This window comes from Plectrocnemia conspersa, unplaced genomic scaffold, assembly GCF_051122295.1.
Source record: "Plectrocnemia conspersa isolate PC_06_02 unplaced genomic scaffold, ASM5112229v1 ptg000001l, whole genome shotgun sequence".
In the NCBI taxonomy this organism is placed as follows: Eukaryota; Metazoa; Arthropoda; class Insecta; order Trichoptera; family Polycentropodidae; genus Plectrocnemia; species Plectrocnemia conspersa.
The window spans coordinates 11,399,447-11,417,281 of NW_028277165.1; the positions used below are offsets into that span (position 1 = coordinate 11,399,447).

The 17,835-nt window shown below is 29.7% G+C and overlaps 3 protein-coding genes across 5 annotated transcripts in view; 2 read left to right on the forward strand and 1 right to left on the reverse strand.

Moving 5' to 3' along the window:
• The first annotated feature begins 41 nt into the window (after positions 1–41).
• hdm (meiosis specific with OB domains hold'em) lies at positions 42–2,919 on the forward strand. Of its 2 annotated transcripts, XM_088186719.1 has the most exons (9): positions 42–295; positions 670–737; positions 1,428–1,578; positions 1,643–1,726; positions 1,799–1,892; positions 1,950–2,170; positions 2,231–2,375; positions 2,452–2,644; positions 2,707–2,919. In XM_088186719.1, the coding sequence occupies exons 1-9, from the start codon at positions 49–51 to the stop codon at positions 2,875–2,877; spliced, it is 1,374 nt and encodes a 457-aa protein (XP_088042845.1). In that variant the 5' UTR covers positions 42–48; the 3' UTR covers positions 2,878–2,919. The 2 variants fall into 2 exon arrangements, with proteins under 2 accessions (XP_088042845.1, XP_088042853.1); XM_088186727.1 differs by lacking the exons at positions 670–737; positions 1,428–1,578; positions 1,643–1,726.
• Positions 2,920–5,046: 2,127 nt separating this feature from the next.
• On the forward strand, positions 5,047–8,819 carry PolD2 (DNA polymerase delta subunit 2). The gene is made up of 8 exons (XM_088190283.1): positions 5,047–5,493; positions 5,552–5,673; positions 7,407–7,497; positions 7,584–7,732; positions 7,811–8,029; positions 8,102–8,173; positions 8,236–8,472; positions 8,529–8,819. The coding sequence occupies exons 1-8, from the start codon at positions 5,129–5,131 to the stop codon at positions 8,672–8,674; spliced, it is 1,401 nt and encodes a 466-aa protein (XP_088046409.1). The 5' UTR covers positions 5,047–5,128; the 3' UTR covers positions 8,675–8,819.
• A 1,838-nt stretch (positions 8,820–10,657) lies between these two features.
• LOC148238870 (uncharacterized) overlaps positions 10,658–17,835 on the reverse strand; it is a 104,220-nt gene continuing 97,042 nt past the window's right edge. The window contains exons 2-4 of one of the 2 annotated variants that reach the window (XM_088190297.1): positions 15,661–15,899; positions 15,376–15,585; positions 10,658–13,349 (exon numbers count right to left, since the gene is read on the reverse strand). In XM_088190297.1, the coding sequence (XP_088046423.1) occupies positions 13,083–13,349; positions 15,376–15,585; positions 15,661–15,813 (630 nt within the window). In that variant the 5' untranslated portion in view covers positions 15,814–15,899 and the 3' untranslated portion in view covers positions 10,658–13,082. Of the gene's footprint in view, positions 13,350–15,375; positions 15,586–15,660; positions 15,924–17,835 lie in introns of those variants that run through there. The other variant, XM_088190308.1, reaches the window with a different exon arrangement.

Consider the following 17,835-nt stretch of genomic DNA (forward strand, 5'->3'; position numbering starts at 1 on the left):
GACCATCGCAAATTTCAGTTTTAAAAGAAAACGCAGAACGTCCACATTATGTCAGGCCTGCAGCGAATGAAATTAAACGCATTGAATGTTGAAGTTACAAATTCAATAATCATCGGCATCATAATTGGCAAATCTTCACCGAGGATTTTCAAATCGAAGAAAAATCCGGACGAATCACGCGGAGTTTGGAACTTTACTCTGAGAGATTCTCCCATCGACTTCATCAATTGCATCGTATGGGGCTCTCCGTATTTCGTCACTTCGTTCGATGAAATGTTTCATATCGGAGACGTTGGTAAGGACACAGAGGCTTTATCGTAGTTAAAAAAATACATTTTCATCTAATTTATTTAAAAAACGCCGCCATCTTGTAAATGAAAATTCTCTTTTGTGAGCGTTGTACATATAGCGAGAGAGTTAGAAATGTTCACAATGTGTGTTTTTTTTACATCAATCAACATTTATTAGCACTAATACAGATTTTATTTAATAAAATAGTACTATAAAGTAACGTCATCATGGAAATAAAAATTCTCTATTATATTTTATTCACATAACGAGAGGGATAGAAAACAAATAGATCAAAATATTAGTATAATAATACAACATATTTATATAAATAAAAGTAATATTTTAAGTACAATTTAGTAACTTTAATTAATATTTCAGTTAATATATTAAGTCCAAGAGTAAAAACTAGACAATTAGATGACCGCAATGAGCAGTTTGTACCAAAGGTAAACCATATATAAAGACCCTAAGGCAAAAACATGTTAACTGATCAAAATTTACACATTTTAAAAATAGATACAGAATTTTTAGATTCTATTTCACGGATACAGTAGATATTAGCTATTAGTATGTTTTTGGTAGTATTTAATAAATGATAAATTATATGCGCTAATTGAATCCTATCAAAAGAAAATTTACGTTACTTTTAGTAAAACATAACTATTAAAAGCTACATTATAAGACGATCCAGGGAGTTCTATTGTCCAATCAGCTTATAATTATTAATTGTTATTAAATAAATCTTAAGCCAATTAGAAAAAAACTCATAAAATAAAAAATTAGCGCCAAAGACGGATATAAAAGGGCCATCACTGAAACCAAAAATCAGTTGAATGCGAATAATGACTTTGAACGCGATACATGTAAATATACGTTATCTTTTGTAAACCTACGAGATTGACTTATTGGAAACTAAAGTTGGGTTTTTGGAGGAGAAGAACTGTTTTTTTTTTTTATTAGCACAACACCACTGCTTTTCAAGCATTGTAAGATAGCATGAAACTTAAAAAGTATAATGGATATTATTACTAATTTTTGTCAGAAATGTCAGTTAATATATTCTTGATTTGTGGTCTTCATATCTTAATATGATTGTTCTCAAACATTAGCATTTTAATATAATATTAATTTTCAAGGTATCTTCTCCGTTTCAATTAATATTGAATGAAAGACAATCTGAAATGACGATCCACGAAACAAATGATTATACAAAGTTTCTTCCTTTATTACACATTCCTTCTAAAGCAGCTGCCAGCTATTTTACACTAGCAGATGTTATTAATAATAGTAAGTTTTCAATGTGTTTAATTATATTTTTACATTTATAAACACTATTAATGAATATACATAGCCCAAGATATTAGAGAAGAGATGGTAGATTTATTAGTAGCTGTAAGGTCAGTCTTTTCTACTCGAATAATTAAAACAAAATTAGGTAATATTAGTGGATATTATGTTTTTGTTAGTACTACATACAATTATTATTATTAATTTGACCAACGTTTAGGAGAAGAAATTTCTCATCGTGAAATTATTGTTATGGATCAAAGTACTACAATGCCTTTGAAGATCATGCTATGGGATGCAGAATCGATTAAAAGGTATATGTGATACAAATGGTGTTTATTTAAATATATTAAATTATCAATTAATTTCAGATCTTCATCTTGGCAGTCACGCGAAACAATACTTTTCATGTCTGATATAAAATTAGAATGGAGTGAGTTTAATAAATCTATAGTAGGTCGTATCAACGGGCGTTCTATCATAACAGAAGATCCGCATACATCTGAAGCGGAGTCACTCAGAGTGTACGCTAGACACGTACCTCTACAAAAGACGGCTGTTCTTGAACAAATCTCTTATGATATTCCTGACCGTAAGTTACTTTAACATCGACAATTCTAAATTATTTACTTAAATTATGTTACTATTACAGCAAAAAGTATCCGGACAGTAATGACCGTTCAGCAAATTATGGATAGAGCTAATTCTAAAGAACACGTTCAATTTACTGCTCTAATATACGCTGTTATTACACAAATTGATCTCGACGGTCCTTCAAAGTTAACGGTGACTAAATGGTAGCTATTCTTGCTTAATATATATGTATGTAGGTATATTTTGGTATTGGTATCTAAATATAACACAATTTTATAGTGGTGCTTGTTCGAGTTATTTAAAAGCGCCTGAATATTTGTGTGAAAAGGCTAATTGTCCTTACATAGCAGGAAATGAAGTATATGAACATGAAACTAGTTTCGATATCAGAGTAACAATGACTGATCATACGGGTTCATTGTCTAATTGTAAGCTCGCTGGAAAGTTTGCTGAGAATGTACTGGGTTGTGAGGTATTATTTTTTTAAAATATGTTATTTTTGTATTTTGACATTAAATTAATTTATATTCACAGGTTCGTGAATTTATGAACATGGATATGGACGGTAGAGGTGAATTAAAATGGAAGTTTTTAATGGAAAGATGCGCAATAAGAGTTGTAGTAATGGAGGGACCGCTCGTGTCCATATTGACATGTAACATCGGTGATCCAAATGAAGTTGTTAGCAAATTACCAGTTTATTAATATCATATTATTAAATAAATGGTATTCATAAATTTCATTACATACTGTTATATTAAAGAACATTGTTGATTTTACAAATAAAACTCATTTATTAGATAAAATCAGGTTGTTTTGTAGGTGAATATATAGTAATGTTGTTTTAAAATGTAAATTTAAATATTCAATTTATTGTTTTATAGTGTCAGGGGTGAAAGCTAGCCGGAATAATTCAGAATAAAACGGTAATCTGTTTAAAAATTAAGTTTTAATATTAAAATGGAACGGACGATTTCTGCCTAAATTAAAGCATTAAAGTATTTGAAACACTTTTTCAAAGAATTAACGATTGAAATAATCCTTCTTTTACAATGGTTTAACGCTTAGTTTAAAATGTATGTGCTTAATGTTTGTACTACATTTTTGCAAAGTTCATCACAAGTTTTAGTATTTGTTGTTTTGAGGTGTTGTAGATGTGAAGACCCTTGATCGGTTGCTCTCAATTTGTTCATAAAAACTAATTTTATAATAAATAGGTTTACATCGGTAATGTCAAATATATGTACCTTTTTACACCTAGCTTAAAAATTAAGGGAGTATCTAGTATATACTTTTCTTGTAATATGTTCGGTCGCATCTAAAAAAAATATCCTTCAAATAGGGAACGCTGATGAATCCAATGCAACGTATAAATTCTCGTTTCTTATATGGTGCGATAAAAACCAGCCTCTGAGGTCCATCGCTACTAAAAATGTGTAATTTATAACATTAATAAACACCACGGGCAATTGGTAGACAAACATAATCCACCAGAAAAACAAGCCCAGTGCGGATTAAATAAAAAATTGTGTGGTGGAGTTCAAAAAGAATGACTCATTTTGAATTGTTACCAAATCACGAATCCATTACATTGAATGTCGATTGCAAACGATTGGAGAGATTAATGTCGAAACTCGAGAAACTCAAAATCTACAACTGGTGATGTCATCTCATATGACCACAGCTAAAGCCGCATTATGTGCAAAACTAAGGTGACTAGATTTTGAAATAAAAAGATTAACTCGAAAATTTATGTACGAGAAAAATGAAGGACAGCTGGCTGCGAAAGCTAAAAAAAGGCTAGCGACGGGATGGTGACGGGTGGCAATTAGACACCTATTGAGCCGCTGCAGTAATATTTTATTGAATTATGAAGTGTGTAAACACTTTTTTGGTTAGTAAAGCGGACGCGAGACAATGCGTCCGAATGCCCAGATGATTGCCAGTCGGGAGAATTACTGTCACACCAGTGCAACTCAAGTGCTGCCAAGTTTTGGCCATAACCAATCTAGACTCCCACAAGGCCATTTTGGAAATTAAAAATGTTTGTTCAAAGGCTATTGCTACTTAAGCTAAAACAAGTTCACCTCGATCATTTTTGTTCAAGGAAGACAACATTTCTGAGAAAAACAATCCTCTCGAAGGGAGGACGTCTGAGTACCTTAGCAAAACGTTCTTGAAAAAAGGTAATAAATTTGAATGGTAATTTTTTATTCTCCGGATCTCGCTCTTTCAAGTTTTAAGTTTTACAGCAGTTTTTAGATGCAAAAAATACAAACCTAGAGGACTAGAGAATTTTAAAATTAAGTTAGAAAATAAAACACGGACGTAAGTAAAATAGCAAAATACAACGTATGTGAGGTACAAGATAATAAGTTTTTAGTCTCGATCATTACCGTTAAATTAATACGATTAAAATTCGGCACATAACGGTTTCTAGCACAGGCTTTTTGAGACCAGTTGATTATTCACCCGTATATATTTTCATATAATTACGAGTATGTGGATCAATGATTTATATTAATAAAACGTAATACATTTATAATAAAGTGCTACTTTATTATAAATAAATATTGTTAAAAATCTTAATTAAAAATACATTTAAAAAAAAATTTCGACATAAAAATATAAAATGTAACTACATAAATAATTCTTTTAAAAGTTTACATGAAATAAATGATTAAAGAGCAAAAATAACAATTTAAATACAATATAAAATTATGTTCGGTATTACACCGCGTTTAAATAAAGAATACGTTTTATTTATAAAACAATATATATTTTGCAATAAATATACCACATTTGCTCTATTTGTATTTTAACAAAATATATTAGTCATATTTGAGATGCTTATCATATGGCATCATTATATTTACGTTTCATCGTCGTGGCAACACCGCTCTCGATTCGAATTGGCGCCACTCCTGTCAATGTGAGCGTCTAGTCAATTTTCAAAATGAAAATATCAAGTGAAACCGCTGCGAAATTTAAAGAAATCGATCCATCGACGGATGAAGTCATCTCCAGAGTCACTTGCGACTATATAAACTTATCAGACAGATTTTTGAACTGCACAAAAGACTTCTCCAAGCAGTACGCTCACATTTATGCGGCTCGCTTGAGCGCATCGAGAGAATCGTTGCTTAAAAGGATTAATTTGAAATGGGGCGACAAGTATCAGGTTAAAAAAATCCACGAGCTTAAGGAGGAGAAAGAAGAAACTTGCATATTAATCGGTACTCTGTTCAAACACCAAGATTTGAAACCTACTATATTGAGAGAGTTATCGGATGAGCTGGAGATAATACCACAACCTTCCAGGTATTCTTTTGTCATATATATGAAAATATAATAAATTGATTTTTAAATGTTTCTTTAGAACGAATTTTGTGGAAGACGATGACTTTTTAATATTAGAAGACGAGCTACAAAAAATTAGATTGGGAGGCGACGTTATTGAGGTGTCAAAAATAGTAACAGGAATAGTCTGTGCAGTGTTAGGTATGTTCTTAAGTTGATAAAAGTAACATTATTATAACAAAATATTAACAACTTAATATGATTTTTAATGCTATATTGCTCTATTGCTATCTTTGACTAATCAAAGGAACAACTCGTGAGTTTTGATAACGATTATATTTATATCACACATTGGTTTTGTTCAACATTTTCGTTATGTAATCACTGCTTATTGTTCCATATTTTTTGTTGAAATTTAATATGAATTAGTTGCACAATTAATAATAACGCTAAATTAATTCTACATTTTTTTGTTCCAAAAATAAGATAACTATAAATATTTTCAATAACCGTTAATATTTAGTGAAGTAACGTAATTGCTCTTCTAAAGTTAATGCATTAGTTTGTGTTAATCGATTGTTCTTTTAAATAAAAATATAAAAATATTTATTATTATTTTTTTTCACAAATAATTATTTTATTCTACCATTCTGTAGACTTTTACCATTATTTTTTTCGGTGCTTGGCATATGTGTTTATTTTTAAGTTACAATAAATAATCAAAAATGAATCAAACTTGGCGATTCTAGGCTAGACCATGACTGACGATCTATGGAGAAGCCGTTGCTTCTCTCTGTCTGTGCCGATTTAGCATAAGCTCTACTGGATGCAAGTTCAGTGCTGATTTCAAGTCCTAATCGAAGACTTCGCTTATATACGATCGGGAAATGGGAGGAGATCAACGATTCTCTTCTCCCATCCCCTTATACCAAGTTTGATTGTTTTGAGGCAGATCTGGAACTTATTTTATTTTTATAGTTGCATAAATCCAGCAGTGGAATTTGCAGTTTCACTACTTAATTGCTCAGAGAGATGGTGATGTTAATTTTTTTAGTGTTTGGGAAATGTCAGTTATATTTAAAAGTGCACACGTTCTTTTTATACTTATGGCATTCACAATCCTGTTTTTGCGTAGATTTTGCCAGAAAAAATATACATTATATAAACGCTGTTTCTTCGCATGTGCATAGGACAAATATTCTTTAGTTTTTACGACTCTTAATGGATCTTGTTCAAGTTAATTGCAATGTGACGATTATGGGTGGTCGTTATGTATAAATTTCTAAAAGCTGAGATTATAATTTGGTATAATACAAGAGAAATTTACTCACCAATAATATTTCACCAATTATTTTTGTTTAAATACATAGAAACTTGTACTATAAAGCATATTTATGTTCTACTTTTAAACGAGATATAAAAACTGATATGACGATTTTAATATAAATCAAATGTGCTAATTTTTCTAGTAATAGTACTAATAAATAAACTGACTATTTCTTCAGTAGTAGTGTTTTGTATACAGAAAGCTTTTTTCACAAAATTTCTTACTATCAACCTTTCTATATTTCAATGATTTTAATGCTAAGCATAGTTGTATTAAATATGATTTTTGGATATGATGTCAATACAAATTTGTTTTAAATCAATGATTTCAAATATAAGTACACATGTATGTATTATATTTATCTTAAAAGTGAGATTTTTTGGGGAAACACAATTGACTTCAGTGTGTATCTCGTTCTTGTAGCATCGTAGAGTTTATTTATCATCAATATCAAATTACTGAATTAATGTTTGTAATCCTTATATAGATAATAATTACTCATTATGTAATGTAATCATTCGTGTAGTTTATCCAAATATTAATTGTTTTATAATTCATCATCAATTTGTTGGTATTTTTTTATTAATTAATGTCATTGAAATTTCAGGTTACGAAGAAGGAGATGGAAGTTTTCATGTCACTGAATGTTGCTGGATTAATTGTTTACCACAAAAATCATTGAAAATGGAAGATGATAAGTAATATATGTTTATTATAATAGAACTATTAGATATAAAAATAAACGGTGAAATTTTTTTATTGCGAACTATTAATTATTTTTCAGATATATAGCAATAGTTTCTGGACTAAATTTTTCTTCAATCAAAAATAACTTATTTGCTATTCAGTTATTCGCTTACTGGTTGTGTGGAATTGTTGGAGGTCAAAAGGAACGCGTGGAAGTATCTAAAGTTGTTAGATTAATTATTGCAGGTTAATATATATATATCTCTTTTAAATAATAATTATAAATTTCATTTGTATTTATGTAAATGCTATACAATATTTTAGGCAACTCTATTAGCGGCATTCCAAGCGATTCGTTAAAACGAGATAATGTGATCAGTACGATAAGTACGAATATATCAGGACCTGGATATGATTTATTGGACGCTGTTCAGAAATTAGACAGCTTACTCGATCTATTGTGCCAAAATATCGCTGTAGATATAATGCCAGGAGAATTTGATCCCACTAACATTATGTTGCCTCAAAAGCCTATGCATTATTGTAATTATTTTGTATAAAATAGCTTTATTCTACGTGTATTAATTATTATTATGATAATTTTATATTTTACAGGCATGTTTCCGAAGTCGTTGGAAAATAATTCATTCAATGGAGTGACTAATCCTTATGAATGTGATATCGGAGGTACAATACATTAATTTTTAACTACAATTTGATATTTTATTTTAATATTTATTTATTTGAAGGTCGAATAGTATCTGGCTCTTCCGGTCAACCGATCGCAGACGTATTGAGATATAGTTCCCAATCTTCATATTTAGAGGCTCTCAGATCGACGTTAAGTTGGGGTCATATTGCACCGACGGCTCCTGATACTTTACCTTGTATCCCTAGCCATAACGCAGATCCTTTCATATTTGATAATTGCCCAGATGTTTATTTTGTGGGAAATGCTGATATATATGAAACTGAGTTATATGAAGGTATATTTTCATTGGATTTTATTATGTTTATATATTATAATATTATTTTTTCATAGGTAACGAAGGACAGAAAGTAAGATTGGTTTGTGTTCCGCCTTTCTCAACTTCACACACAATAGCTCTGGTTAATTTGAGAACTCTAGAGTGTCATCCGATGTCCTTTATGGAAGAATTTGTGAATAAAATGGAAATTAAAAGTTAATCTAACATTGGTTAGTTATTTACGTCTGTTCCTCTGTATGTTTAATTCAATTATTTATAAACATTTTTGTATGAAATGATACTAGTTTATATTTAAGCATGTTTATGTATTTATTTATTTTTTTTCACAACAATATTAACATATATTCTGTTTATTATTTTACATAAATATTTTTTTCATCTACTTTATACATTTATTAAATAATATTTGCATGAATTGAAATATTAGTACTTGTTAGCTAGCACGGCCCCATGATCAAATTTGACAGTTGCGAAACGTCCATTTGCTGTTCAAACCCAAACCTAACCTAAACGAATATAATAATGGTTAATTTGGGTTTGAACAGCACGGAAAACGCAGTGGGGAGTAACAACTGGTGGTTTTTGAGCGTGGCGCCACTTTTACGTGCTAACTAACAAGTACCAAAGTATAGTACTTACACCAAATATCTATGTGTCACAATATAGAATTTCAATAATCAAATTTATTTTTCGGTTCTTGGTTATAATGTAAAAAAATGAGATACTTGGTGTTAGAACTATAAGTTGATTGAGTATTTTAATAAAATACTCATACGTGTGAATTACAATATATATTTATAGTAATACAATCTTATTCTTAAAATGACCGACACTAAATTGCATCATGTGAATATAAACTATCGTTCTGTATATTTGTCTTAAAATAATGTCATTAACTTGATTTCTCATCTTAAAAATCATATATGTATGTCTTTTCTAGGACAATTGTTCAATTCCTAATTTTTTTAAATTTACGACGTATTTAATGTTTTATCATATTTACGTTGCGTTAAAATTTTGTTAGTATTTATGAATTTTTTAAGAAAAATTTACTAAATAAAAAAATATATATGGTTTTTTATGTAATTTTATCATAGAAATTAAACTAATTCAATACACCCGTCAGTCGCAAATTTAACATTATTTTATTACTATTCAGTTCTTTATCAGCGAAAGAACGATTATTTAAAATCCATCGATCTTTAGTATAAATTTAGACTAAACAAAAAAAGTACTGTAAGATAAAATTATATAAATATAAATATATTTCTCTTTATCTTTGTGTATATAATAATTTATTAATTTCGTAAATAGCTGCCGTTTTATTTTCAACATTGTCGTTAAATGTCACTTTTAAAACTTGACTCTTTATATCATAATATTCATTTATATTATACAATAATTACTTAAATATATATGCATGCACATTATTAATATCTTTTTAATATATTTTATTCCAATAAATATTTTATAATTAATAATATAACAATTTGCTACAAACTACTCTATAAGCTGATTTTAAAGAATATTATTATTCATAAAATACTTTACTATTAAGCTACGAAAAAAAATTAGGCATCTAAATTTATTACATACTATATTATTAATCGATGAAGAATATTAAGATATACAAATTTCAAAACATACAATTTTTTAATATAATTACATATTTCTTTCATAATTTATGTACTTTATTTAACAAGTGCCCAAAAATTTATGTTAGATACATAAATAGATCTTTTTGACATTTTTTTTTATGATTAATGTTTTTTTTTTATATTTCATATTTACATAAAGCATCATCATTTGAAAATGCAATATTGACTAATGACTTAATATTTAATCTTGGTATTCTGTGACTCTTCTCCGTAATAATTGATGCATTAATTGACTAAATTTAGAAAAATAAATATATTTATTGACTAAGAAGCTTTCTAACATTTAAGATACACGCTATATTGAATAAATATATTTCATTTATAATTATTTTATAAGCAAATTATAAAAAAAAACAGTAACAATAACATAAATTGAGTGAATGGTGTTAAATTATAATAATTACACTTTTGCCTTTTTATACTTCATAAATATAAATATGTTTTTAAATCTAATAGCAAATATTTTATTTTAATACGATTTTGACCATATTGAGTAATGGCCATCTACTTTATATTAATATATCACTTATCAATAGATATTGACTAGATTTTAAGCAATATGATCATAGAGATGCATGTAATAAATACAAATTTAACGCAATAATATCGCTATAATTTTCTTTCATATTTGCTAATATGGTAATGATTAATGGAATCAATCGTATTCAGATCCTTGTTTAGTTTTATTTATTAAGTAAACAGACAGCGTATCATTTTGAGTATCAAGATTAATTATCACCAAGTTCTTCAAAAGTTTTACTAACAATATTTAGTCATAGGATATTTGTTTCATCTTCGGATCGAAATCTCATTCTCGTTATCTTCAATATGTAGTGCCGATTGCTAACATACCCTTGATTCATAGAACTAGTTTTTAAATACTTAGAAGTGCGTGAATCACGAAGATAGTAGTCTATATTGATTTATTTATTCGGTAATAAAAATCACTGCACACTAGAAGTGTAGAAATTTGTCAGAGAACAAGAATATTTTGATATATAAGTATTTTAAGAACCTGTTGTTAGCTTATATTTGATTAAAATAGAAAAAGACAGAATTTTTCAGCCTTTCTAAAAATAGTAATAACCTACGATTTAAGCTGGTCAATCAAAAGTAGAAGTTATTTGATTGTTAGTAAAATAAAAATGTGGGATTTACTTATTTTATTGTAAAGGTATTGTGGTGACCATTCGGCAAAACTAAGCTTGAACAGCTTTCCAACTTTTTCGGAACCGTTTTTAAACTTGATAAGTCCTTTCTGTAAAAATTATAAATTGTTGCTTTGTTTCACGATTCTGAGTGCCTTCGAGAAACCCCTACTTTCGCCAGGTGCCAGGGATAGCAACTGTTTTGAGCTGCACCAGACAGTAGATTTTGGGTCGTCAAACAGAGAAAAGGTCAGCGCACTCTTCTTTTTCTTGGTCTGATGCAAGATATTTTTTAAACCTTAATTTGTCAGGCGGTTATTCGTCAAGCTTGCGTCTTTGGCCATTGAAGACTCCTTCCACCAAGACGACAGCCTATCAAGTTGCGTTCAAAGAGCGAGGCCCTACTTAGAGGGTCACCCAGGAGTGCCACAACGACACCAAGACGCACAATGGCTTGAATTTTATTTCCACCAGCAAAACAAGACATATCTTAACAAGTCACAAATATGAGCACATTTGTATTTAAGTTGTTCGTTCAGATTTTATAGAAATTAATCAACTTTGTTAAAAAGATAATATTACTTCAATCTAAGTAGAATTAAACAACCATCTGACAGAACAATTACTCAATAGCCAATTCAATAAAAAATAAAAGTAGGTTATTATGACAATTTCTAGAAAAAAAAATCATGCATTGCACAATATTCTTTGCGTCAACCTATTAAGCGTAATGTTTAGTGATAGAACATTCAGCTTAACATGTTTTTTCGAGTTCGCTGAGTATCAAGCTTTATAGCAAATCATATATAATAAAATCAACAATAAAAGCAGATAAACTAGCTGTGTATCAAAGCTAGGTAAAGTAACGATTACAAATTTATTAATGCCACCAACAAAATAGTTTTGTTGATTCGACAAAAATATATTAAAACCATTTGAGAAGCAAGACAATTATCTAATATTTGTCACAATCAAATTTTTTGAAGAGTTTCATGTTACAAATAAGTTAATAGGCAAGGTTAAAATCAAAATAGAAAAGTCTCTGTTTTTGAATATCAATTGATAAGGCCCGATCTTAAGTTATTAAATATTTTCTTGTGTTTTTTCATTAACATATATAAAATGTAATAATATAAAGTTAAAATACAAGTTAATTGGAAAAATTCAAATCAGAGAATATTCCCTATAAAATTATTGCAAAGAATTTGATCTACTTTTTGCTTTTTAAGTCACTTGTTTTGTTCTCAACCGGACGGTTGTACCCAGCAATAATAGCGCAAACGTAAAACAGCTATGCGCATCGACTGAAATACGAATAATTATTGTTGCAACTAATATTTATCAGAATTAGTGCCTTCTTGATTACAAACGTGCAATGACTTGTGCTACCATATGTTATTCATGTGTAACAAATTTTCTATCCACTTAGTCTAAATGCTTGTAATGAAATTACATAAGCATATATCTTTATTACGCACACAACGTTCACATGTGAACATATGTACAATTTAAATCGCAAAATAGACGATCCAATTTATGCCTTCCAAAATACATTTTTTTATATACTTTTATATTAAACATACATTTTATTCTGTCATATTATATCCCTTGTAAATACTTCTTTTTATATTCATTTACAATTTAGAGGCTTAAGTGATTGTTGTTTGTTGTTCGAAGAATATATTTCGGCATCTGAATACGATTGCTGTTCCTTCAAAATAATGTCTGCAAACTTAACTATTATAGAAGCTTGTGTTTACCCTTTTTGCGCGTTTATCTTACTTATGCTCATTGTCCCAATTTACAGAAGTCTAAACTCCTCGTAGAAACTGCCTTCGTCCATATCAACGCTGGGTGCTTCGAAAGCGACTTGCTGTTCTCCGGACTCTTTGCATATTTCTTTAGGGTCTTCTTTATTGATTGGTTCTTTAATTTCAACGCTCTCGATGGAAACGCCTCCCCAAATGACGTCGGTAAGAGCGTGAATATAATTTTTGGCCAATGTTAATGTTTCGATTTTAGAAAGCCTCTTGTTTTGCCTGATATGCGGTATGGCTTCTCGGAGGGACTGAAAACAACAACAGCTTATTAAATGACATTATATAATAGCAATTAGAATTATATTTTACAGTGCTGAATATAAAATAAATATTCAGTGATTTCTGATTATTAGAAGGAGATTTCTAAGCATTAATTACGATTAGCAAAGTTCATAATCTGATCATTGGTGTAGTGTTAAATTAAATAGTGCCAGAGCGGTAATTTTGACCTAACCTGTAATATTTAGTTCCGATGTGTTAAAATATGTATCTACTATATAGTTTTTAGCAATTTTTGTTCTATGCGATCATTTTTCTTACAGAACAGCCAAATTCAAGACACTCAAATCAAAATGATGTAGTAGATCTTTATAAAAAGATAATACTTGCTGACAGTGATTTCAACTTGAGATGATTCACTTTTTGTTTATATGATATATACCGCTATATAGATCATTCAATATGTTATTTCATTGCTTCTGAAAAATAATAAGTCTTAATAATAGAAAAATAATTAATAACAATAAATAGCTACACCATTTTATCTACAATTAGCACCGTTTACCAATGCACTTTGATTATAACATATTTCGATGCCACTTTACATTTGAGTTGCGAAACGTACATTTGCTGTTCGAACCAAAACCTTTTATAAACGAATTAACCAAACTCAAAAATAATAGACCACATATGTAACGGTAGACTGCACGCTGCATGTGCAGTCTACCGTTACATATGCGGTCTATCGTTACGTTTTTACTTAATATGATCTATTTTTTGGAGTTTAGTTAATTTGTTTAGGTTAGGTTTTGGTTTGAACAGCAAGTGTACGTTTCGTATCAGTTTTTTAAGCAACAAAAAAATACAATGTTTTACAGATGCGGGCACTCAATTTCCGAAAATGTACTAAAACACTATCAATGACACATAACTGCTAAAATTAAAACAAATATATATCATTGATTTTGTTGTAGCGTCAGTAAGGTATAACAAAATATTATTATTTAACTAAAGTGCAAACCTGTTATTATTTTTTGTTTTATTAATACTTAGTTAAGTTGTAAACCTATTTTAAAACGTCATCCAATATTTAGTTTAACAGTATCTAGCTAAGTTTTAAATCTAATCATAAATGATATACAATATTTAATTTTATCATAACAATTAAATTTTTTTTTGATTCTTGCAAATTATGCTTGGATATAAATCTTAAGGGTCACATCGAAGCGTAAACTAAAAAAGCACCGCTTCAAAAAACCATTCTTTGTATAAATGTATTAACATGAATCGGCTTAGTGCGCGTTTGTGAGTCACACCGGAGCAGAAGCGTCAGCGATGTAGTTGTAAAAAAAGAAGTACTGGAACGCTAATCTCTTTTGGGATAATCAATGAGATTTCATTTCCCGTGAACACGGAGATGAATATCCTGGTTATTTTATTTGTTGTGTTGTAGTTGATTTGTGCAGTGTGCTGTCAGTGACTATTCAATTAAGCTAAAATAAATTTTACCAGATCCTATAACAAATCGTACCAGAAAACGTTCTGGCAATGGAACAAACGGAACGATGTATTCCGGTCACACTTTACCACTGAATCTAATGTATTGTAGGTAGTAGTAAGGCAACCTATTATAGAAGGGTCCTAAATTGGTCCTAAAAACACTAGAAATTGTCTGGTTACTGTGCAAAATTTAACTGGTTCAGCTTTAAGGCAAAACAAACGCATTAATAATTGCCTATTATATAGTATAATAGAGATAAGTTGTATCAATATACAATTGTTGTGCATACACAAGTTATACAGTTCTAATTTATTTGAGAGATGCTCAATTATGATCAAGATGCTTGGATCAACAAAAGCGCTTGTTTTATATCGTTGGCGTCCGGGAATAAGCACATACATATATTATAAGTGTTTCGCTGGTCTTTCGAAGCACCAGGTGGGCAAGGTCGACCGCTAATAAAAAATGTAAACTTCTCACCGAGGGGAGATGTTTAACACACATATCTGTCGAGGTATTTGGTCACCATAAAGTAGATAAGTGTATTCCATTACCTGAAATGCATCATTCAAGCTGTGCATCCTCATCCTTTCACGTTCGTTGCTTTCAAGTCTCCTTAAATTCCTCTCCCTAGCTGTAAGTGCCGGTTTGCGTTTCCTTCCAGCCATACTGGTGCTGTTTTGTCGACGTCTTCTTTTCCTGCCTCCGCTCATCTCGTCGCTCATCAGTGACCAGTCGCTGTGCTCAGCTTCAGAAGATTCAACCTTACAATTATAAACGTATATTATGTTATTAATGAATGTTAGTACACACTAGAAAATACTATTTTTGCTACTTACTTTCATCATTGGGGCAAGGGTCTTAGATCTTGTGCGAATTTGACTTATAGTATCTTCGGCGTCACTTTTTGTCCAGTGGCCGTCTTCACAGCTCGGTAGTTCAATTTTGATGGAAATGTTGTCGTTTTCTCGTTCGTTGTGATTGGAACGCATCTTCGTTGAGAGTTGGTGTATGTAAATGTTTTATTACTATCGTTTTCGATGAATTTAGTTTTTAGACATATTCTTTAGAGACACGCCTGGAACAATAGAAAGATATAAAATTAGAAATAGCATTGACTTCGTCACAAATTTCAGACATTATGGGATTTCAACATAAGAAAACTATAGTAGCAAAGGCGAAATATTTCGAATAGTTAGAAATTCAATTGAAGCAGAATATTATAGTCAATTGTATTACGAAACGTACTATACGAGCTTTGCCATCATTTCTCCAAGGTAAACGGGGTAATAACTTATAATAGAATTCTAGCGTTAAATGCTTTCACTTGGACTCTAAGCTAAAATTAAAGAAGCACATTTTTGAACTTATATAGGCTTGCTGCCATCGCGGCCTTAAGACAAAAAAAATATTTAAAGAGTACGCTTACCACAAAAAATAAAATCTTATTATATAAATAATTACTTATTCTAACATATACTTGCTAGGTGAGGAGTAACCCCAGTATTAATATATTTTTTTGAATTAAAGTCATCCGAAATAAATCTACAAAAAATATAATATACACATAATTGTACTTGTCTTTAAAAACTATTATGAAGTTTTTAAATATAACTTCATAGCACATAGCAACTGTTTAAGAACATTGTCATTTTCATGCTAGAAAATACTATAAAAATATTTTGAGATAACACACAAAACATATTATGTATTGGAGACCTTGATAGAAAGAATCTTGAATTAAAATATAAGCAAAAAATGCGAAATAAAGTTTTAGAGGAAAAAAACACATTTTGAAAGTTCCAGATCTTTAGTTAAATATATTTTAATTAGCATTATTGTTATTTTTTTTTTATTTAAATTGTAAAAAGTTGTTTAACTTTATAATTTCTAGCAAATAGCACAATTGTACACATCGCATTTATTGAATATAATCTGTGTGTAAAATTAATTATCATATTAAAATAAATGTTTTTTAAAAACATATACATAGACAAAATATGAAGAAAAAAACACATAAACACTGCTTATTTGGATATATGTATGTATATTGCACAAGACTGTCCAGATACCCCTTTTTTAGACGGTTTGCTTCAAATGCTTGTTTTTTTCTTAATAATTAGAAGGGTGTTTTAAATATATATTTGTTCAATATATATATTTCGCAGCCCTTTAACAGGGGCTATTTGCCAAGTCGTCAGTCAGCTTTCTTTGAAAATTCGACTAAACAAACTCTCTGCGAAATAATATTATAATCAATTAAATTAATATTTTTCTTTTTGATGTAATGGAGCGAAAATTGGAGTGGAGGTGGGGGTGGCGGATAAAGTTGCTAAAATTCGCAATTAATAAAACGCTCGGAGCCATTGACTTAAATACTATTATGTTATACACTTTTTTTTTTAAAAGACAAATTAGTCAAGGGATATCTTTGCGAAAGAGAGGATTTTTTAATAAAATATCATAATTCGAGTTTATTTTTAACCTTTAGATGCTTATATTTTTTTAATTAATTTATTTATTATATTTAAAAGGAAATTAAAAATACGTAACAAATTAATATAGATGTCGAATCGAATAAATTTATACGAGATGTTTTAATAATCAGTCTAGCTAGGGCCCGCGTGACGTGGCATATTAAATTAAATTATAGTCGCAGCAATTTCGGGTATACAATGCCCGTGTAATTTTTTTAAGTGTGACGTTTGCTTAGTAACTAGTAGAACTCTATGTTCTAAAGATATACAAATCGATCCCAAAATTAAACGTTTCAGAAACATTTTATTCCTATTTTTCAAATATCTCTCGTGGTTATTATAAGTAATATGTTGCATGTTTTAAGTTTGAGAAACATTGGCGAACAAATTTTAACGATATACTATCATGAATCAGCGTGCGCGCTCGATATTAATACCTGACATACAATAGATCTGTTCCTATATACCGGTAGTTAGAGACAGGGGGGATTTCTTTTTGTTCATCTGTAAGTCATTAAAATACATGTTTTTAACTAA